This window comes from Poecilia mexicana, unplaced genomic scaffold (assembly GCF_051168715.1).
Source record: "Poecilia mexicana isolate PSO_F unplaced genomic scaffold, ASM5116871v1 scaffold_13, whole genome shotgun sequence".
Taxonomy (NCBI): Eukaryota; Metazoa; Chordata; class Actinopteri; order Cyprinodontiformes; family Poeciliidae; genus Poecilia; species Poecilia mexicana.
Window position 1 is genome coordinate 2,632,866 of NW_028263382.1, and position 23,009 is coordinate 2,655,874.

Genomic DNA, 23,009 nt, shown 5'->3' on the forward strand with positions numbered 1-23,009 from the left:
CCTAAAAAGACTAAACAACCTGAAAGAAGGCTGGTTCTGTTCTGGGGATGACTGTGGATCTTCTGGAGATGATGAGGGGAGGAGAATTAATATTTGTTCATGCAACCCTTGAAACGGCGCAGCTGGACAGGCAGGAGCCGTGTCATGTCGGCTGTGTTGGTCTTTCAATATGAAGTAAAATTTTATGTTTCATGATGTATATCTTGTATTCTTTACATTATGTTGTGCTGCACCGTTTTCCCTTTGGCGCGGAACCCAGGCCTGGTTACCGGTTCTGGGACCCGATCAAAACCCCTCGAGTCATTAAGCTAAGAAATAAGAGATTTGGTTAAGGAAAAACCAATCGTTAATGTCGAAAATGATCAAGTGTTCAAAGTCATGCAAATGGACAGATACAGAGTGATAAACTACGGTGGCCGACAGGGGTCAAACACGGTGCAAACAGGGGACACGAGCTGCAAACGCATGTAAAAAAACAAACCAAATCCTACAGAAAAGTGATGCAAACAAAAAAAATGTTGTAATCACAGAAATAGAAGAAAAAACCTTCAGTCAACAAAACAAATGCAAGCAAAATGGCTGCAGGTCAGGAGGAGGAAGAGGATCACTGGGAGGTTCTGGGGAGCTGCACCCAGACCTGGAGCTGTGGCCTCTCCTCCTGAATAAAACAATAAAAAATAACTGAAAAAAGTTCACTCTGCACGAAAGAAGCCATGGAAATGTGTATTACACACACACACCCGCTCACACACACATAAGCAGAAGTGAAAGTGTTCTATTTGATCTTTAAGGGGTAATGTCTTAAAATATTTTTCTTAGTATGAATTTAGATACTAAAAAATTCCAAGGAAAGGATTATAATTTGTATTTATAATTTGTATGGGAAGAAAACACTGTGGCAAGGTTCAGAAAGTACTAATAACTTCAGAAGTATTGAAATCTCCAGAGATGTATATTACATTTTGATGCACGAATCAAACAGAACGTTACAAACATATTAAAAGCTTCATATCACTTATAGCCGCTACGAACAGACAACAGGCAGCGGAAAACGACAGTGACATGTCGAGGTCAGAGGGGAAGACGCACTCCAACCACCCGCTGAGCACATTTCAAAGAAGCCTCATTTTGGATCAACTAAATGGGAAGATGAAGCTGTGAGAACTGCTCGCTCCCTCTAGTGGTTAAATTACAATTAAGTTTGACATTTAATTGTAATGTTAACAGCACTTCGTTTTTGTGGAGTGAGTTTTCAGTTGTTTTTGCTCTTTGCACCGTTTCTCCCCCTTGATCCTTTTTCCTGTGATTACAGCGTTTTATTTGTGACTGCAGCAGTTTTTGTTTGCGTTTATTTTTGTTTTTGCGTCGTACACCTGTTTACTGCACGTTTGCACCTGTCGGCCACTGTAACAAACGCCGTTCAGCGCAGGGCTCCACTCAGCTCACCTCAGGGGTGACGCCAAGTGAAGCCTGGTTTTGTCGAGTCTGGTTTTATCTTCTCCTCATTCTGCACCTTCTCTAAGGGCTGTTGTCCTGCCTTAATCAGTTTTTGACTGTCACCAGTCTTATACGTTATGGCTAGGTAAGCATGCAGCAGTGTGCATGTGAGCAGATGGAGAGACAGAGGAAAGACACAGAATGATATATCCATAACAATTGTTTTAAAAAAAAAGGTAATTCTGAACGTGAGGGCTTTTCTTTTCCTTTTTAAATCTATTGCTCAACGCATAGAATTATAACTGTGCCCTTATTGAATGGGCACATTGTCACTGATATCCAACCTAGAATTTTTTCCAAAATCCAGAACAAAATAGATATTAATATCAGATTGATGCATATCTATGTTGGGGTGAAGGAAAACATTCTGATTAGGTCTGAATGAGGTCGATAAGATGAATGGAAGTCGATACAAAGTCGTCGGTTTGTGTAGGAGTACCAGGGTGTTTTTGTGTGCGTGTGTGTGTGTGTGTGTGCGTGTGCGTGTGCGTGCGTGGCCTTATGGTTGATACATTGCAATGACCATTTTTCTAACACATACAACATTGTGGGGACCGGCTGCTCCATATGGAGCCCAGTCTCTAGAGCATGTTAATCTATTGCCCACATTAGTGTATTTTTATTATTTAAAAGTATATGTATGTTATTTTACTTTTATTTTCCTCTGGGGTTGTCTGACAAACAGAAAACATGTCATAACTTAAATCTAGCAGTAGATTAGTTGTAATTACAAACAGTGTGGAATGTAAACATGTACACTATAATTGTAATGCTGTATTGATTCTAGAAAGGCCATTTTCTTTGAAGAATGTTACTTTTGAATAGGCATGCTGTACGACCAGCTTTTTCTGCTCCTTCAACCTTCACAGTCTCATGTCGGGGAAGGGAAAACATGATGAAACATACGTTTTACACTACAAACAAGTCTCTTTTTTATCATTAGCATATCTTTCTAACTTCCAGGACTTTTGTGACTGCTTCCATTAAAATATGTCAAAGCTTTTTTTTACTCTAAATTGATGGTCATATATATAAATACCAGTGCTTTCAATAGGCTCTACAACTGACTGACAAGCATTTTGTGCATATTTAACACTGCTTTAGGTCCTTTAATGAAGGAGCGTAGCTTTTGTTATAGATTGTTGAGATTGTTGTTTGTATCTGGTGCTGTGACCATGATTGTGCTCATCTCTGTTCTGTAGGCTACTTGCCACTCTCTACTGAATAAGGCAACACTAAAAGAAAAAAAGGAAAACAAAAAAGCAGTAAGTTTGGTGAATCTACTTTCCTCTACACACTTTCCCCCTAAAGCAACAAAAATAAAGCATTTTAGCATTTTACTGTTTTTTTCTTCATTCTTAAAATTTTCTTTTTGTAATTTGTTCTCTCTTTTTTTCCATATTTAACTTTATGTGCAATGCTGTCCTAAGAATCTTTATTTAACATTCTATTCACTTTCTATTAACAGTTCTTGGGAAATTGCATTCACTGTTACCTCTCTGGTGTCTCTGTTGCTCCAGGAGACATTGTAATGCATTTTGTCTGCATTGCTTTCATGCTGCTTCATCTGATGACTGAACTATGTATCCATCTTACCCTCACTCACAAAGCTGCATGCCTTAACATGCCGTAATGTACTGAACTTTTCCTAAAGACATCATTTCTAATCAGCTGAGAAATTTAAAAAACTTCCTTGCTGTTTTTTGTGATTCTTTAATATGGTTCAGCGCTCCAGTCTGCAAAGATTTAGTCGCATGAAGCCATTTATGAAGACAATGATGATTTTCATTTATATACCACCACCTTTTTAAGAACGAAATGACTTTGTTAGTTGCTTTTTTATTATTTTTTTTTATCAAACTGAGACATGGTTATTGTGAACAATATCCACTAAGAGTGTTAGAAAACATGAGTCTGGTCTGTGTTTTTTTGTTGTTGTAATGTGGAATCGGAACAATGAACATCCAAAGAGAATTCACAGATTCCCTTTTCCCACATTTTATATTATGGTCTTTTTCCATAATATAGGCAGCACTATATGATAGTAATCTCTTTCCTCTAATTACATACAAATACAAATAACCCATGATGACGATGTGGAATTTTTTGAGAGTTTTAAAAATTCACTTAAAATAGAAAATCAAGAAAACATATTGACTCAAGTATTCACCAGTGGTGGCTGGTTGATAGGGGGTGCTGCCCTCCCTGAGGTGGAAGTGGGAAAAACAAAATCTAAAAATGGTCTAAAAACAAATTGTATTAGCCAGTTTGTCTTAATAGTATGTCCCTAAATGCAATATAAATGATTTCCACCAACTAGCTCTCATGTATTCCCATAGGTTCCTGTCAGTTGTCTTTTTGGTTGTCACTGTTGATATTACCTTAGAAATGCAGCTAAGTGGCCAATCATGTGTGGTTGCTAGGGAAAAAATAATAAACATTTAACCCAGTGGTTCTTAACCTTTTTTGAGGTACCGAACCCACCAGTTTCATATGCGCATTCACTGAACCCTTCTGTAGTGATAAATAAAATATGATTTTTTTTCCCCCCCAAATTCAAGACATAGACAAGATCTGTCTTCTTAAAAGGTAGAGTCTCTGAGAACAGTTCTTCAAAATATAATCAGTGTTTTCAGCAAAGTTGAGCTGACTGTCCAGGAACGACCCAAGGTATTTAAAATTTGCCACAGTTTCAACAGGTTGGCCTTCGAGAGAAACTGGAACCACTTTAAGGTTTTGTTTAGATCATTTAATTAGCTCTACATTCTTAAGAGAATGAAAAATTAATAATAAATAATAAAGACTTTGCGGTATTCTGATTTAGTAATGTAATTATATTAGTTGTGTTACCACCCCCACGCCACTAGAGGCAGTAGCAGGCCCGAAAAGATGCGACTAAGGAGCAGATTTAGAAGTACACCAAAGCTACAGGATTTGGTAAAAACTGAGTTTTGCTGAAGTAATTAAAGACACAAGTTCAAATCCCTGCTGAGAGTGGAGCTCCTTCAATCAGGGCTCCTCCGCAGCTCTGATTGGCTCAGCAATGTAACGTGATCCTCTGCATGGCAAAGCGGGGCGTCATCACGACTTTACACAGTGTGTCTTTACCTCCGCCGAACCCCTGAGACCGACTCACCGAACCCCTGGGGTTCGACCGAACCCAGGTTAAGAACCACTGATTTAGCCTCTCCGCTTAGCTGAATGTAATGTCTTTGGGCGACTCGGACTCTTGTCCCCTGTATAAAGTTGATAGTGGTGATGATGGCAGTCGATGGAAAGCTTAGACCAAATTCTCCACATTGCATGACAGCGCAGAGGATTTCTAGACAGCTGGTAAGCTACAGCTTCTGTTCCTCTGTGTTTTATTGTTTTTAGCTAACATATCACTCTGCTTTTTTTATTTACTTTTTCTGTTCATCAGCTGCTGTCATTTATTCATTGCTGATTATCAGTTATGGACATTGCTGTGATTTTTTTGATGCTTATGTTGTTCTGGTTAGCATAATGCTAATGCTGCTCTAGATAAATGTTGCTTTTTTATTGTTAACGGCAATGATGCCCTTGTTGCCCTCTTTGGGTTTCTGCTGCTATTATGATGCTAATGTTTGGTTGATGTGATGTTTTCTGTGCTTTTGTTCAAGAAGGAGCTGAAGCCCCGTTTGCTGACTCAGATCTATAAACATTCATATTTGTAAGATTTTGGCAAACACCTGATTGTCAAATAAATCCTGGGGGTTGCTTGCAGAATTTGAAGTCTTTTGGATTAAATGTTACTAGCTGTAATTATTTCATCACATATCAGTGTGTTTTAGTTTTCTTCTAAGTAGGAAGAGCCACAGTTTAGTGTTATGAGTTGATTCTCTTCAGTTTTAATACAACTTGGCCTGTTAGTCAGAGTTAAACTAGTTTGATATTTTTCACAGTTTTGAGTTTGATTTGGAATTAGCTGTCAACTTTTATTTAACAATGAAATGTGGTATACTGGTGGTATACCACATTTGGTTACTGAACAAACCTTTTACTTTTAGCTTTTAGCCCTTTTTGGAGGGCGAGCGACTTTCGCTTCAATGTGCAAGTTCCATATGAAATGAATGGAGAGGAAGCGGCGTACCTCCTGTGTGTCAAACCTAAGATGAATATATTCTAAAGGGCACATTTTCTTATAGAGACTTCATAATACATTTCATTTATTTATAGTTCGTTTATGTATTTTGGATATATAAAATGTATTCCAGTTGCTGCGTTATATTATTTTGAAATTAGCTTATTGATCTTTGAGAGGGTGTACTTGCATTGTTATGCCATTTTTATGCTATTAGTCCCACCCGCTCTAGTTGGACTCGCATCAGGTTGGATGGGGCGTCTCTTCAGAGATGTTCAGTCAGATTCAAGTCTGAAATTTGGCAACTCTGGGACATTCACATTTAGGTATCAGTCCATTTTTACAAATGGAATGAATGTGTTCTTTGTTTTTTAATAAGTGGTTCTGAACTGGACCTGTGAGATCTTGGCCAGGTCCTTTGTGTTGTCGTTCTGCTGAGGCGCAGGTTTTCATATACAATGTCTCTGTACATCGCTGCGTTCATCTCTCCCTCTATCCCGACTAGTCTCCCAGTTTCTGCTGCTGTAAAACAGCATGTGTAAAGCCTCATCAGCATTTGTGGCTTGTTCCTGCCATGTTGGAAGAGTTCTGCTGAATGTTGAAGTTGGAACACTGGCACCTCCATCCTCCTCCTACACCATTGAATCATCTGACCACCAGATTTTATTTTTTTCACGTGTCAATGGTGCAAATGGTTTCAGTTTGGAAGCGACTATTGTGAATAGGCTTCCTGAATATTGGTGCAGTGCAGTTGTTCTCAAACATATTTGTAAAACGTACCACAGTAGTAAATATAGATTTGTCCAAGCACCACCATGCTGGCAGGTGGTTTAAAAAGTGAAGTTCTGTGAGTATTTCCTGGATGCGCTGCATATTCATGTATTTGCTCGTGTGCTAAGTGCTTCTGAGGATTATTTAGAAGAAATATTCTTATGTAACTTTGTAAGCTTGAAATGTAAAACTTTCAAACTTACATATTGTTCTGAAAATGTTTAAGAACATTTTTCATTGTCTCAAACCAAACATCTCAGTTTTCCACATTTTCTATTCAGGACGGTTTAGAGAAGTCGCTGTTTCAAACATAATTAGAAGTGTCAACTATGAACTGGTTGTGCTTCAGTGAAAGGATAATTTGTCATTGCAGTAAGTACATACAACCTTGGTTTTATCCAAACACCAGTGTTTTGCCACTGAGTACCAGCCTGACTTAGGCTGGTACTCAACCTGAATGTACTGCATCTTATATGCAGGACATATAAGATGAATTCTGAGCGTTTGCAAGTTTGTTTGTTTTTTACAAATAGTTCTGTTGAATATGTAGACAGAGGAAATCAGTCTCAAGCATCAGTCTGTCAGTCTGGCTTGTTGGTCAGGGATGTAGAGAGTCGCAGTCTTCAACCAGAAGCAGAATGACAGTAGTGGAAGTCTTTACATAGTTAGTGACTTAAGGTGTTGCTACAATCTGTTACAAAATCTCAGACTGAAGAAGGATGGGTCTGAAATATGTGCTGCTTTGTAAGTTTAAAGCACCAATATTTTTACAGATATGTCATCTGTCCATTTTTTATTAATTAGTGTTAACTCTCATCTGTTTCATGTCCACATGATAGTGCTGCTAACTTTTCCTCAGTTCTTTTGTTAGCAGCCCAAGAAAAGGAACTGATGTCAGACTTGAGTCTCTGCAGACCTCATTTATTTTTGACCACATATAAAGTTGTAGAGCACTGATCTCTATCATTTAGTGTAAATACCACAGAGAGAGCAACGTAATCAGAGAACATAATTACCTTTTTGGGTGTGTAAGTAGATACAAAAAGACCTTGAAGATACAAAATTAGTTTCTTTCTCAGATCCTAGAAGATTATAGCTATTTTTCCATCCAGTTATCATGTGAATTTTAAAAATGTTGCAGAAAAGAAAAAGTCATTTAGGTAGTTTGAAGCCACACATAGTGTAAATCCATTAGATGCTGATGTTACACGTCAGTGGTCCCCAAACTACGGCCCGCGGGCCGGATCCGGCCCGCCTCCACATTTGGTCCAGCCCCCTGAACAATACCAGAGAGCATTTAGATTTTTTTTTCATATACCTATAAGCCACTACTTTTTTCCTAAGCTTTGAACCATGCGGCTTATAGTCCGGATTTTTCTTCACCCACCAGGGGGCTCTTTAGCAGAAAGTGAATCAATGGAAGTCAAAATTGGAAATAAAAGAAGAAAGTGCCCATTAAAAAGGAATTAGGTTTTAATAGGGAATGGAAATTTGAGAATGTTGTTGATCAGTTAAATGGCATTGAGGGGAAAAAGGAGATTTTTCATTTTTTAAAATAATACTGGGATCATTATGAGAATTTGAGGTATAGATATTAGGATCCAATAGATGGCAGTAGTGCAACAGTAATGGATGCAAGCTGCCATTGAAATCTAAAGAAGAAGAAGAAGAAGAAGGTGGCACCCAGTTTCATTTAGCTCATGCTAGTAGCAACACGAAGGATCAGCACTTTTATTGTTACAGTTACCGTTCAGAAACTACTGTAATCAGTTCAGTTAAATCTAAACTTGGCAACTTTTTCTTTTTCAACTCGAATAAATGCGATATGCAATTGACCTTTTATGACTCAAATGTTGGCTGTCCGCCCCCCTCTGCTGCTGCTGCTGCTGCATCATTGTGGAGAACCTAGAGCGGCAGAGATATCTGCGGCTTATAGTCCGGAAAAGACGGTATTTATTTCATAAATAGTGTAATTTCCTGGATTTTTTTCTGTGAAGAACCCAGAGAGGGTTATTTGATTGTGCTTTCTGGAAAACAATACATTTTTACATTTAGGCACTCATGCAATCGTCACACTTTTTCTGTTACAAACTGACTTCGGTCCCCCACCAAGGAAGGGAAAAGTTATGTGGCCCTCACAGGAAAAAGTTTGAGAACCCTTGTTACATGTGGAAGTTAAAACAAAGAAGAAGAAAAAAAGATGTAAAAGATGTTTAACTTTTTCAGAGCTCCATGTCTTCAGTAAGGCACAAACCCAGAAGTGGATGAGGACATCTCACCCAGACATTGCACTAGACTTTTTTGTTGTCTGTCATTTTGATAGACATGACCCAAAAAAAATAAAAATCTGTCATATTCTGTTTTCAGATTTTGGCCAGTTCAGGCCAAAATTATTTGCTTTATGTTAAGGTTGGGCTTCTGTGGTATAACTATTAAGCCTACAATAAACAGAGAAAACCAAAAGAGAGTGCGCGATAAAATTGTGTTACTCTGTTTAGTCTAAATGGAGTAGACAGCTTAGCCTGTTGAGGAAGGAAAGAAATTAAGGTGCAGATGTTCGTTAGATTGTAACAATAAAAGCACAAATGCAGCTCCACCAAAAGTGGAGCTGCATTTATAGAGAAGAGTTTGCACTACTTACTTTATTGGTGGTCTAAAAATGAAAACAGTAAAAGCTTAATTCAAATATTATGTTGGGTACCCCACTTCCACCCCGTCTTCTTGACAGATTAGCTGAGCAGAGCGCAGGCTGCTTGTTTTGTATCCTCTGCATTTTCCTTGAAATGTCTCCAAAACAAGGGTTTCTGAAAATGTTCCATCTTTGATGGCTTTTTTAAACGGTGACAGAAAAATCTAACAACCATTTGTCATTTTGATAGATTACACACACCTGACCACTTAGTTCAGACATGCAGACAGTTTCAACTTCATGTGCAGAGAACATTGCAGAGGTCACTAAATCATTCAATATAAGAAAAACTTCCATCTGAGTTTCATCTCTGATCTAGAGAGCCAACTGTAGCGCGTTGAAGAGTTATGGACAAGAGACTTAAGAGTGCATCTGACGCTGCTAAGCTGCTGTTGCAGGATTATTCTTCCAGTGAGGGGAGTGTTTGTGGGATCAGGTGATGTTCAGACAATCTTGCCAACTTCTGATTGTTGCGATTGGTGAAATGCTGCAATCGCAACATTTCTGTGGTGGCAAAACTTTGTCACTACAGAAGAAAAAGTTGAAAGTAGTCAACTCAATGATGACACAATGTGGATTATCTGTTCAGCTTGTTGAATATTAATTAAGCAGAAAATGAAATGTGGTTATTATTTTAAAAATAGTGGAAAAATAGGTTATAATAAGGATGTTTCTTGACACCAAAAAGCTGAATATTGAAAAAGTCTAAAGCGCTTAAATTTACGGACATTTTCACCCCCTCCCACCATCTAACTTCTCCTTTTTATTGTTTTGGAAGATCAGCAAATAACTTATTGGTGTATTACTGCCACCTCCTGGTATGAAGTGTGGTTTAGCGTTTGATTTGCACCGCAGAGCAGCTCAGGGTGAAGTCCAGCAGAAAAGTGGTTTTGGTTTGCAGTCTCGTCTTGCTTTTACGAGTATGACCACTTGATGCTGGGCGTCGGCCCAAAGGAGTATACTTCCAATGTTAGGGGGACATGTCCCCTTCACACATGGTTATTGCAATGTCCGTGTTCATGGATGGTAGTAGGATCGAGATGAGAATAGATGAATTTCGGGCATCATCTGCAGTAATTTACTCATTGCGTCAGTCTGTTGTTTTGAAGAAATTACACAGAGCAATTGAGTAACACTTTACTCTGCAAATACAACAGATTGAAAAAAAAGAATAACTCACGTATTTGCTGTCAGTGTATCACTTCTGTAAGTATCAGTCTTATTTCTTGAGAAAAAAAATCATAAAGTCTCTGTGTGCATAAATGTTAAAACGTGGATTGTAAGTAATGACAGACATGTCTTCTGTGTTGAATGCTTCATGAAAATAAAGAAAAAAACTGCTAACACACATAGATGGTACTGCTTGAAGAAACTGATTTAACCACATAGAAAAATATAATATAGGTGATTTTATTTTTCATCAGTTCTAAATTTCAAAAAAGTGCACATTTACAGACCACGTTTCTTTTCAAGGCTGCGTTGGCGTTCATTTGTTTGAACTGTTGCAACAAGAATGTCATGGATTCAGATGCTAGTCGAGGGGTTTTCTGCATGGAGCTCACATCTTCTCCCTGTGCATGCATGGGTGGGTTCTGGGCGCTCCTGCTTCCTCCCATAGTCCACAAACTGTTTTGTTAATTGTCACTAATTTTGCCCTTCTGTGTGTGTGTGCACGCACGCGCTTGTTTGTAATACCTTGTGGAGACCATTTTCCTGACACATACTACGTTGTGGGGACTCACTGCTCCTTGTGGGGTTTGAAGTCCCCACAAGGGGAAACGCTGTTTTTGGGTCAGGGGTTAGATTTAGGACTAAGGTGTGAATTGAGTTTTGGTCAGTGTAAGGGTTAAGTATGCAATGGACAGGGTAAGAGTAGGGGCAAGGGAATGGAAGTCAATAGAAAGTCCCCACAAAGACCACGCAAACGCGTGCGTGTTCAACTGAGGGAGCCAGACACTTTTTTTCTACGTGACTACTTCTACTTTACTACTATATGGTTCAACATAGTTCTGTATCCCCGCTAAGACTTAATAGTTCCCTGTAACCCTGTAAATATGAAGCCTTGTCCAATTGCATTGTCCCTCTGAAAGCAAATATCTTTCAGACATAATTTTATTTTGTGTCTAAAGTGGTGTGGAAAAGTGTTTGCCATCTTCCTGATTTCCTATTTTTTGCATGTTTGTCATGCTGCAGAGTTTCAGAACATCAAACCAGTTTAGATATATAATCACTGAAACGTTTCCAGCATATTTGATGTGTATTTGTGACTTTGATAATGGCACTTGACAAAATGTTTTGTTACTAACTTTTTATATTTGTGTTTATTTGCTATACAAATAAACGTGATTGACTTATTGTGAAGGAAACTAAAATTTTATTTCAAGTGGTATTTAGAAAAAGGAAAGTCTTGAATTGAACTTTTCTTATGCTGTGGGAATACTTTCTCTCAGAATTTGTGGAAGACAGCAGGATTCATAGTTTCATTTATTACAGTACATCTTCCTGGTCCTGAAGCAGCAGGACAGCCCTAGACCTTCACACCACCACCATATTTTAAAGTTGCTATGTTGTTCGTTTGCAATGCAGAGTTGCTTTTATGGCAGATGTAACGGACACAGACCTTCCAAAGAGTTCCTCTTTTTGTCTCATCACTCCACACAATGTTTTTCTAGAGGTTTTGGGGATCATCAAAATATGTTTTGGAAAATTTGAAATGATCCTTAATCTTCTTTTTGGCCAGCAGTGGTTTTTATAAATCAAATCAAATCAAGTCAAATTTTTTTGCATAGCACATTTCAGCAGCAAGGCATTTCAAAGTGCTTTACATAATTAAAATAAAAACAGCATGTGACATTGGTTAAACAGGGACATTGGGGAACCATGCATTCCGTTTTTGCCCAGCCTCTTTCTTATGACAGAAACATGACCTCTGACTTTAACTGAGCCAAGTGAGGCCTGCAGTTGTTTGGATGTTGTTGAGAAGTTTTTTGTGACCTCTCTGATAAATTATGCTTATCAGAGAGGTTGGGTAATTTGGTCGGCTGACCTCCTGGGAAGCTACCATGTTTTCTCCATGTGTGGATAACATCTCTCTGGAGTCCCAAATCTTTAGAAATAGTGTAGTAACCCTTTTCAGACTGTAGATCTTAATTACTTTCTTATTTGTTCTGGAATTTCTTTGGATCTCTGCATGATGTCTAGTTTTTGTCACTGCAGAGGAAAAAGTTGATGAGTTGCATAAGTACGTATAATGTTAATAAAGCAACTGAGATTGCATATCATCACTGGGAACAATTAATTTATGACTATGTGGCTCTGAGATCCTCCCAGGCTAGTAAACATTATATAATCTGTAGTGAGTCAATGACATGTTGTCCTGTATGAGCCAAACGCAACAGTACAGACAGTACAGTACATGCAGACTGCGAGTGAGGATCATATATATATATATATAACCCCCAAACTGGAGCAGTGGCTCAAACAGATCCCAGGAACAACATCAGACATCTCAGTCCAGAAATGTGCAGTTCTAGGCACAGGAGGAGAACCTCAAGCTCCCAGGCCTCTGGTAGAGGACCCGAGCTCAGAGGATGAGAGAGAGACCACCCACGGAGGGTGAGAGGGGAATTTTTTATATATATATATATATATATATATATATATATATATATATATATATATATATATATATAAAATGCTTCACTTCCTCCCTTTGTTTTGAGTGTATTATACTTCCAGGCGAACCTAAACCCACATTTTCAGGTAAACCAAAGTCCAGTTGTTTGATCTGCATCAGAGTTTGGATCTATTTTCACAACTTGCCAAATAATGCAGACAATCCAGGGTCCAGTGGTTGTACGTTCAAAGCAGCATAAACTGCTCCTCTGTGAAAAGCATATCCAGACTGTCACAGAAACAACAGCCCCGAATGAACTGCGACTGTCTTCCAACCATTTCTCTTTCTAAACTTTTACTAGCCAGGTCAAACCTGACTTTGCTCTGTAATGTCACATATTACATTTACATTTTGTTGTTCTTCAGAATCATTCATTTTTAAAAGTGTGTTGAAAATTTGCCTTAACATTTCTTTCTTTATCTCAAATCTTTTGTTTTTCTTCTTTATTCTACATTCTTTGTTTTCTCTCTGCTTTGTTGTCTTCCTCCCAACCTCCCACCTTTCTGCTCCACACATCCCTATCCATTCAGGTTGTGAGTCAGCGGTTCCCACAGAACAGCATAGGTGCAGTGGGTAGTGCCATGTTCCTACGTTTCATCAACCCGGCTATTGTGTCCCCCTATGAGGCTGGCATCTTGGATAAAAAGCCGCTGCCCAGAGTGGAACGAGGTCTCAAGCTCATGTCCAAGGTAAGCCAAGAAAGCAAGTTGTCTCCTTGGAGGGGCTGACGAAAAAGAAATGAAACAATACAGTGAGAGTCTAACCACTGCATTCACAAGTGGCTCTTAGGCTCTGTTCACATGGTGTAATCCATGCTCAATTTTTGCATGATCACTCATACGACTAAACACTGTGACTGCAATCAGACTTCTGTGTGAACGGTTTCTGACCTCAAAATGACCCACAGATGCAGAAGAACAACAAATACAATACCACACACTTTAAAGCACTAATAACTGATGCCATCATCTATGGATTAATTTTTAAAGTTTTTTCAGTCAGTCTGTCAGTTTTTTCAGAAGTGACAGTGTTGTCACAAGATCATAATAAGAGGAAAAAGGGTAATAGCATTGGCCTTTTGTGGTGCACAGGCTGCAACTGGTCTGTTTGGATCTGCAGTCAAAACTAGGAGTGGTGGATTTGTGATATGATGCGCTGTACTGACACAAACTCCTTTCAGTATTTTATAATTTTAGCTTTCAGCCATGGTTGTCATCCAGATTTACTGCTTCTGATTTATTCTTATGCACAATTATTATGTGTGTCTCACATCTAATAAAAGTACCAACTTTGATTTTACCCTGACTGTATCTGAATAAAACCTGATTTCAGGTTGATTTTCTATTAATGTCAGGATGATAAAACAGTGAATGGGAGTTCATCCGAGGTAAAAAGTATGTGCCCAAATCAGACAGGAGGCTGAAGTTCAGCCTGTTAAACCCAGGCAAAATGGATTTGAAAGTTTTCCCAATGTAAGGCTAGATTTAAGGGAGTTGGCCATATGATTGAACATCTTGAACCTAGTCTTTTGAATGCACATGGGAATTGGATAAAGGCAACCCATGTGGTGATGCATTTATGTGTAATCAGTACAAGTAGATAGAATGATGTAAGTCATTTTAAAGATGAAGTCATTGCATGTGTATTTGTGTTTTTCTTTTAGATTCTGCAGAGTATTGCAAACCATGTCCTGTTTACAAAAGAAGAACATATGAGGCCTTTTAACGACTTTGTTAAAAGCAACTTTGATTCAGCAAGAAGGTAAGAGGTTATACCTTTCTTTTAAACAGAACAAACCAGGAAGACATTTTTGGAAGATCTTTTTTTTATATATATACAGAATTTCTATTACACCTAACAGAACCCAAACAGTGATTACTTAGCAAGCATTGCCCATTAGACTTTGTTTATACCCTCAGCTGTCACCCCCAAAATGCTTACATGCAAGTTAATAGGTCCTTGAGGACACCTGTGCCTCTATGACAATTAAGGGGTTAAACTAAAAACACAAAAAGTAATGTTTCTAGGGTTAGGGTTGTAGGACACACAGAAACCTGTTGAAGCTCACCCAAAGTCACAGAAATTCTGATGTGGGAATAAAAATTTCTCCACACTTTATAAAGATTTACTCAGTATTTTCCATCACTCCCCATCTTTGTTTTCCCATTCTTCAGTCTACTCAAACCTCTACCTTGTTCTCCCCCACGTCTTTGCTGTGCATTGAGCTACAGAGAAAAACATTTTATGTGATGTGATATTTTAATCAGATTTTTTTCAGTGTTGTTATGTTTACTAATTGTTACAGTCACAAGGTTTCAATTCATGACACTTTCTGGTGTGTGAAAGGATTTAAGCCCTGACAAGAATCAAAAGCCCTCAAAAAGTATTGCGCTACATCAACACAATGTCAATGTAAATACATTTAGATTTGATGAACTTTTTAGTCAATTTTCATATTATGACTTGATGCTGAAGTGAGCATCAACATACCAAAACCCGAGTTAAATAATTAAAATGCCTGATTAGCTGAAATATCTGCTGCAGGTTTTTCTTGGACATTGCCTCTGACTCTCCACCCAGTGACTCAGTCAACCACAGTTTGTCATTCATCAGTGACGGCAATGTGTTGGCCCTCCACCGCTTGCTGTGGAACAACCAGGAGAGGATTGGGCAGTACCTCTCTAGTAACAGGTCAGGGTCAGCCCTTTATTGTTTGTAATCTCAAATGAGAAATATATTCTAATAAGATGCTTACCTGAGACATAAATTTTTAAATAATTCCAGAGACCACAAGGCAGTTGGCAGGCGACCTTTTGACAAGATGGCCACCCTCCTTGCCTACCTTGGACCTCCAGAGCACAAGCCGGTGGCCGACACTCACTGGTCTAGTCTCAACCTGACCAGCTCCAAATTTGAAGAGTTCATGACCAGGTACAGTAATTAACTTACAGTGTTTACTGTGTCTTTATTTATTTTTATTTGTTCATGAAGTATTGTACTTCACAGACACTGAAACTTTCATGAAGAGAAAAGTCAAAACTACAGGGAAGACATAAATAAATAGCTCTATTCAATATTGTCACTCGAATGCTGGAAAAATGAATAGGGTCCAAGTTTTATTGACTAACCTTGGTTTAGCATATGACGTGTCCTTTAGTTTTGGGCCAGCATCTCAGACATCAATTTTAACATTTATGGCAGTTCTGATTAAAACTTTATTAACACATTTTTGATCAAATTTTAAGAGAGACAAGAAATGTTTTAATATTTCTGTTCTAGTAATTTATATTCTTTGAGTACAAGGAATTACTTCATATGTTTAAAACATGCCTGTGGTCTGATTTCTCCTATCTGTGTGTTTAGCCAGGTCTAATGAAAGTAAACAGCAAAGAAAAAGTCAATTATGCTAATCTGCCTAATATTGGATGAAACTTTAAATACATTATCTGTATGTATTTACCTTTAAAATACCTTTAACCTGAACATTTTAAGATACACCAACAGTGCTTGGATCATCTACACTGGTAGAAGCAAAAAAGACAAACAACTGATTTGAAATTAAAATATTAATAAATCTTAATTACAATATTTTACTGACAACATAAAATAACTGTAGATCTGACACTTTAATCATATCTAAAACTTTAGCATACTTTTCTTGTAGCATTGCTCACATTAACATAGCTAACATGTACCTTAATTGTCATGTAGAATAGCTTTAAGCTAATGCTTATCCACCAGTTTGTATCTAAGCACAGAACAAACTGGTGGAGGAGTAAATGTGCCTGAAACAATCTAAAATATAGCTAATGCACAGTGTCTTAAGTAACTTTAATTTTATTACTGGATTGAAAACGGTAACACGTTAGATTACTCTTTACGAAACAATGGCCAGATTAGAGTGGCGCATTACTGCGGTCTGTCCTGAGGCTGACCGGACAGTCTCCCTCAGGACTTCTTGTAGAGAACAGCATTCATGAGCTCCTGATGCACCAAAACGCCACCAGGCCCTGTTCACTGCATCAACTCTAAACCAGTTTTTCAGGAATGTTTCTGCTCTGCCAGTGAAGTGCGCAGCGGTGTGCAGCAAAGACACATGCAGTACGGGCTCTCTAGTGTACAAAAAAAGTCAATTAAAAAAAAAAAAAAGTAAGCAATGCTTAGCCTGGGGAAAGTAACTACAATTTGCAAAGAATCCTAACCCATATTGTCTATTTCACAGGCACCAGGTCCATGAAAAGGAGGAGTTTAAAGCCTTAAAGACACTTAACATATTCTACCAAGCAGGCACCTCTAAGACTGGCAACCCTGTGTTCTACTATGTGGCTCGCAGGTAAGGTCATTCACTCTTGGTCTTTATACAAGGAAATCGTTTTTCTTTTAAGGCTTGCTACTAAAGTGACTTAGTATTTGTGTGTGACCACTATCAGTAATAATGCAAACACAGGACTTCAGACAACTTTTTAATGCATTTCATAATGAAGTAAACATGTTAACTAGCATACCTTTCTTAGTATCCAAAGCAATCAACATATACACAAATACACTAAACTACCAAACAGAGTCTAAGTTGAGCATCAGCCTGCAGTTTCTGACCCAGAAAAAGCTGGGCTAGCCTAGTACTGCAGGCAGTTATAATGGGTTCCTTGCCCAACCCGACAGGTCCCTCTTGGATGCTTACATGAGTTGACAGTCAGGAATTTTTTGGCACGGTTTTGGTCCCTACAAGTTTTAAATGCAGGACAGTCCTGAAAATGTGCTGTTGCACCTAATGTGATTGTTGAGTTCGATAGGCCATCTTAAAAAACTTCCTTGTGGAGTTTTTCTTCTTCTTCTTCTCTATTATGGCAGATCGCAAGCTACTTTCAGGTGCGTACTGCCATCTACTGCACATGAGTGTGTAGCAACATTACTTTACATCTATTAAATTCTATTTTTTATTTTTGTATCATGAAGATAAATAAACATTCCTATTCCCACACATTTTTCTGTGTTCTTATAACCATCTGAATATACTTTAAGGTAATTAGAATATGAGTTTCTTAAATATATATCAGTCCTTCCTCCTATTTCATTTACATTCCAATCATTTTTCATTTTAAGAAGTCTCATGTCTGTATTTACTTCAGTTTTGCTCCATCATGTGGTCAGGTAGGATGACTACACTATTTAGGCAATGTTATTGTCCTTTAGCCTATGGATTTTTTAGATGTTCAAAAATTCAAAAGTTCCCTAAAACGTTATAGTTTGCAATAAAAATGTGAAAATTTTACCACATAATCAAAATAATAAATGCTTGTCATTTATGCTAAATTTTTTAATCCTGTTCTGTTGAAGTATAAATGCATAGAACAACTTTACACATCAAGAGCACTTGGTGTCAAAGGTTGATTTCCTGTTATTCAAACAAAGAAGCACAGATTCTTAACAAACTTTGCAGAATGACTAAGACTGAAGTGTTCCACACAATTGTGAGCAATTTAGTCATGATTGTCAAAGGATTGTGAAAGATACAGATATTTGTGTTAAAAGACAAACTTGCAAAAAAAGTGATGGATATGAATATATGTTCATACATAGAGTGTAAAATATGTGGAGAATAATTCAAGGAAAGCATCCTGAAAATTTTAGCTCATTTGGATTTTATTTTTTCAAAGGAATTTTTTAAGGTTTGGAGGTCAGATTAAGCATCGGGCTGAATGTTCTGTTATGGGGTTTTTACCTACTACTTTGTGTGGGAAATGTTTTTATGGTTTTTGGTGTTGATTCCTCCTGATACATTTGAACGTAATCTCTGCTCTAGTGGCTCATTGAGATGTTGTCCGTCAGTTGCCATGGCAACAGGTCTGAGTATAGTATAAAGCCGACAGAGTGGGGAAAAGCAGAACATAAAGGTTTTGAGTTGTTCTTTACCTGTTTTCGGTGTTGTTTTCTCTTTGCTGTGGCACATTGCAGCCGCTGTAATTTCTTACAGTTCAATAAATGACAAAAACTGCACTAATTCCCACGTTTATTTGTAGAACACGGCAGTATTTATGACAAGCATCAAATAGGATGAAATATTTCATAAAGTATAGAAGCCATAGTTGGTTAAAAACTATGACTTTTACAACAGCAATTATGTAAAATTTAATTACCAATATAAAATATTAATTTGCTCGGTAACACTTTATTTGAAGGGGGGTGAATAAGACTGACATAACACTTTCATAAACATGACATAACACCTGTCATGAACATTAATAAACCTTCATGAATATTTATGACTGTTGTCATAAAGCGTCATTCGGTAAATTATGACACTTTTAATACAAAGTTGACATTATTCAAAATGTCTTTGTTATGACAACTTGACATTAACCAAGAAATCATTACTGATATAAATTTGTTATAAAAGTTTTACTGATTACACTTTTAAAATGAGGTAACTTTATGTTATTAAAGGTAAAGTTTAAACAGTAATGATTTCTTGGTTAATGTCAAGTTGTCATAACAAAAACATTTTGAATAATGTCAACTTTGTATTAAAAGTGTCATAATTTACCGAATGACGCTTTATGACAACAGTCATAAATATTCATGAAGGCTTATTCATGTTCATGACAGGTGTTATGTCATGTTTATGAAAGTGTCATGACAGTCTTATTCACCCCCCTTCAAATAAAGTGTTATCATTTGCTCTCTTGCATCTTGACAAATTGACAGAAACCAAACTGATTACTGTTACATCTGATCAAGAATAATTCAGGCAGTCTCTCCGCAGTGCAGGATGGTTGTTTACAACGCAGGGAGTTTCCAGTAAGCTCAACAGCATCCAACTGGCGCGTTACATAGTTCATGGCCAACGTTGGCGTTTTGGTAACATTTCAATCTTCAACAGAGTGCACGCCTCCTGGAAGCAATCGTTTCTCTGTAGTAGAGAGCCCAAGTCATCTGTACGTAGCAAACAGCAGAGAACAAGGAGCTGGTTTTTACCATGTTAGGCCCTTTTGCCCTTAAAACTGATGTTAGCAAATTTTCTAGGGAAACCTTGTACACCTAAGGTTTTTGTAAATACGTTTGTATTTTCATATGTGTATTTCTAGATACACTATGTTTTTTTTTTTTTTATTCTTTCTGCTTTTCATTCATTCTGCTCTTATTTTGTATTGTCCACTTTCGGCTGTAACGATGCAAATTTCCCACTTGTGGAACTAATAAAGGATTATCCTATCATGTATTGTAAAAATAGTATTGAGCAATAAAACCTGAGCCCATGTTTTAGTTCAAAAGTCTGCTGAAACCTTTTTCATTGAAAATATTGTTAAAGTTTCTAACTTTATACAGCACTATGAAAGAAAAATAAATGTTTTTTTTTGTTTTTGTTTTGTCTTTTGGCTCATCATTAGCCCCTAGTTTTACCAAATATTCATCAAATATTAAACTATACCGATGACTGCAACCAAACTCGACTGAGGAATCCAAGAAGAACTCGTGTTACATTGTAATATCGCTCTACTATAATCCTTGTGGTTCTGCTTCCAGTTTTGTATTAATCCTGTTGAAAATCTTATAGGGCGAATAACGAATGATCTCAATAGAGAAGTTTTATTTCCCACACAAGGAATGACAGGATCATGCATTTGTGTTCTAACTATTCAATTGCAAACATAATTACTAACATTTGTAGGCATCATATGGCACTCCACATGTAAGCATAAAGGTAATGTGGTGTCTAATTTAGTGCGTCAAGCGACTTTAGTTCAGTACATGCTGAACGCTATTGTTGGAACAAAAATATTTAGAAGCACCATTTCAATCTGAGCAAATACTTTTTGACTTTTGCTCCGGGAGTTGGCCATCTTGGGCTTTACAGTGGAAGATAGCAGGTGTTCTGTTGTACTTGTGAGTTTGGAGACACTGTGGAAACCTGTAGAGGAGGTCCACATCCCCAACCCAGTCTTATGCTGTGAAGGAATTGTCTCATAAGCAGAAGTCACCACAACAGTCCTTGCAGTGGACATGCCGTCATATTCTTCTCCTCTATTGTTCATGGTTGACTCTGTGAGTGGAGCAGAATCCAGGAGTCTTTCCTTTGTTGCCAGATGGCTTTGTCCACAGACTGGTGTTGTATAACAGGGACACCCCAACACAGTCGCAGGAGTTTGCTCTGCCCATCTAAGAATTCTTGTTATGTTGTCTTCTTCTTCACAAGCCCAGGGATTATCTCCAAGCGTGATTGTTTTCAGTGCTCTCAGTTTATCAAATATACCTTCGGGCAGTACTGAGAAGTGGTTAGCATGCAGATACAATTTAACCAGCTTTGGAAGCCGATCCAAAGAGCCAGGCAGAATCTGAACCAAATAGTTAAATGACAAATCAATAATTTCCAAGTTGTGAGGCATGTTTGTGGGCACAGTCCAAAATCTGTTATGACTGAGGTTGAGGGATGTAACACTAAGGAGAGTGTTGTTGATGAAAACTATTCTGTCCAGTTCGTTATGCGACAGGTCCAGCAGCTTAAGGTTCCAGTGGTAAGCCGTATCTTTCTTGTCAAGCGAACATAGACGGTTCCACGCTGCTTTGATGTCCCATAGAGAACGTGGCAAGACAGACGGCAGGCTTTCCAGGTGGTTGTAGGAGAGATCCAGGGTTCGCAGGTGATCATAGCGGCTGAGCTGACCTCCAAGATCTTTCAAGCTGTCAGAAAAGACTAGTTTCATCAACCAGTTTCCTGTATATAAAATTAAACAATCAGCTATATTTTGAAAGCATACGTGTCAAAATTAATTTGTAAGCATTACAGGTGTTCAGCAATAACTGAAACAGATCAATTTATCATCCCTGAATATGTTATTTATACACTGTAGAATGACGATACTTGTTTTTTATCACCGTTTCCATCTAACAATGGAACAAGCCTTAATCTTGGTACTCTTAGGGAAGAATACATTTTGAATCATTCTGCGTTTGTTTCTTAACCTCTTGCTCAAGATGCAGAGTAAATGTCTAACATAAGACGTGTGAGAGGTGAAGTGTAGCATTACAGCTATTTACCTGTTAAATGAGAGGTTGAGAAAACGGATGTTGTGCTGCAGGCCATGTGGCAGCTTGGTTAGGCTTTTGAAAGAGCAGTCCACGTCACGGTGACCCCCTCTACAAGAGCACATAGATGGACAGACGGACAAGACCCAGCCTCCCAAAAGCCCACAGAGCAGCACAAGGAACAGGGAGGACGTCAGCATGGTGAGGCCTCTAGAGAAACAAAAGTTAGATATGTATTATCAAGTTTTCAGAAGAATTAGAAGAAATGGTTTAAAACCAGCTATGTGTAGAAATGTTTACTTGCATTACAGTTTTAGTTGACAAATTTGTAAACAAAGGCTTCATTTGGCGTTTTTATTTTGCGAAAATTTCTACATTTCTGTTTTTTCTGTCAAGGTGGAATGCTGAGTGAACATTCATGAGACATAATATTAATTATTTTTATTTTAGTAAATGGCTGCATTGAAACAGAGTGAAAAATGTTAAAGGGTCTGAATACTTTTTGTACCCACTGTACTCATATAGATTCAGTCCACATTGAGTGAAATATTTAAAGCTATTATTTCTTATAGTTGTGATCATTATGAAAACTCAAGATTTAGTCTCCTAGAAAATGTAAATGCTACATAAGATAAATAAAAAAGGGCATTTGAAACAGAAAGGTTAGGGTTCTGAAAAGCTTGTTCATTTATATGTCCTGTACATTTGGTTTGGGTTCTGTGCATGAATCCCTGCAACAATCCAGCCCGCCATGCAGTGGATCAACCTGTGGTTCTGCTGAGGTCAAAGGACAACCTTCACATCATCTGTATTGTTGGGTCAAATGTCTCTTCTCTTCTCCTGAACAACACCCCATATCATCTCTATGATGATAAAGGTCAGGGGAGTCTACTGGCCATTCCTGTTGTTCCTGTTCTTGAATCAGCTTTTGGTACCTTTGGTAGTGTGGGCTGGTACCAAGTCCTGCTGGGAAACAAAATCAGCATCTTGTCAGTAGAAGGAAGTATGAAGTGCTCTAGAAATTCCTGGTAGACAACTGCATTTACTTTGGATCTTAGAAAACACAGTGGACCAGAACCAACATGGTGCCCCAAATCATCAGTGACTGTGGAAACTTTACACTGGACTTAAAGCTGCAGTAGGAAGTAAACCCTCTCTGGATTCTTCCTCCCTCTCAATGGACGGGGAAACTTACAGTTTTCCTGTAATAATGTTTGGTTGATTCTCTGCCTTTAATACATCTGGGGCAA

At 38.0% G+C, this 23,009-nt stretch overlaps 2 protein-coding genes across 4 annotated transcripts in view; one reads left to right on the forward strand and one right to left on the reverse strand.

The window, feature by feature from the left end:
• nf1a (neurofibromin 1a) overlaps positions 1 to 23,009 on the forward strand; it is a 91,982-nt gene that overhangs the window by 29,243 nt on the left and 39,730 nt on the right. For 2 of the 3 annotated variants that reach the window (XM_015007136.2, XM_015007135.2), the window contains exons 30-35: positions 2,700 to 2,762; positions 13,266 to 13,424; positions 14,399 to 14,496; positions 15,280 to 15,426; positions 15,520 to 15,666; positions 16,958 to 17,068. In XM_015007136.2, the coding sequence (XP_014862622.2) occupies positions 2,700 to 2,762; positions 13,266 to 13,424; positions 14,399 to 14,496; positions 15,280 to 15,426; positions 15,520 to 15,666; positions 16,958 to 17,068 (725 nt within the window). The remainder of the gene's footprint in view (positions 1 to 2,699; positions 2,763 to 13,265; positions 13,425 to 14,398; positions 14,497 to 15,279; positions 15,427 to 15,519; positions 15,667 to 16,957; positions 17,069 to 23,009) is intronic. The other variant, XM_015007138.2, reaches the window with a different exon arrangement.
• LOC106929915 (oligodendrocyte-myelin glycoprotein) lies at positions 20,478 to 21,968 on the reverse strand. Its single transcript, XM_015007152.2, has 2 exons — positions 21,772 to 21,968; positions 20,478 to 21,414 (listed from the first exon to the last, which is right to left on the reverse strand). The coding sequence occupies exons 1-2, from the start codon at positions 21,957 to 21,959 to the stop codon at positions 20,478 to 20,480; spliced, it is 1,125 nt and encodes a 374-aa protein (XP_014862638.2). The 5' UTR covers positions 21,960 to 21,968.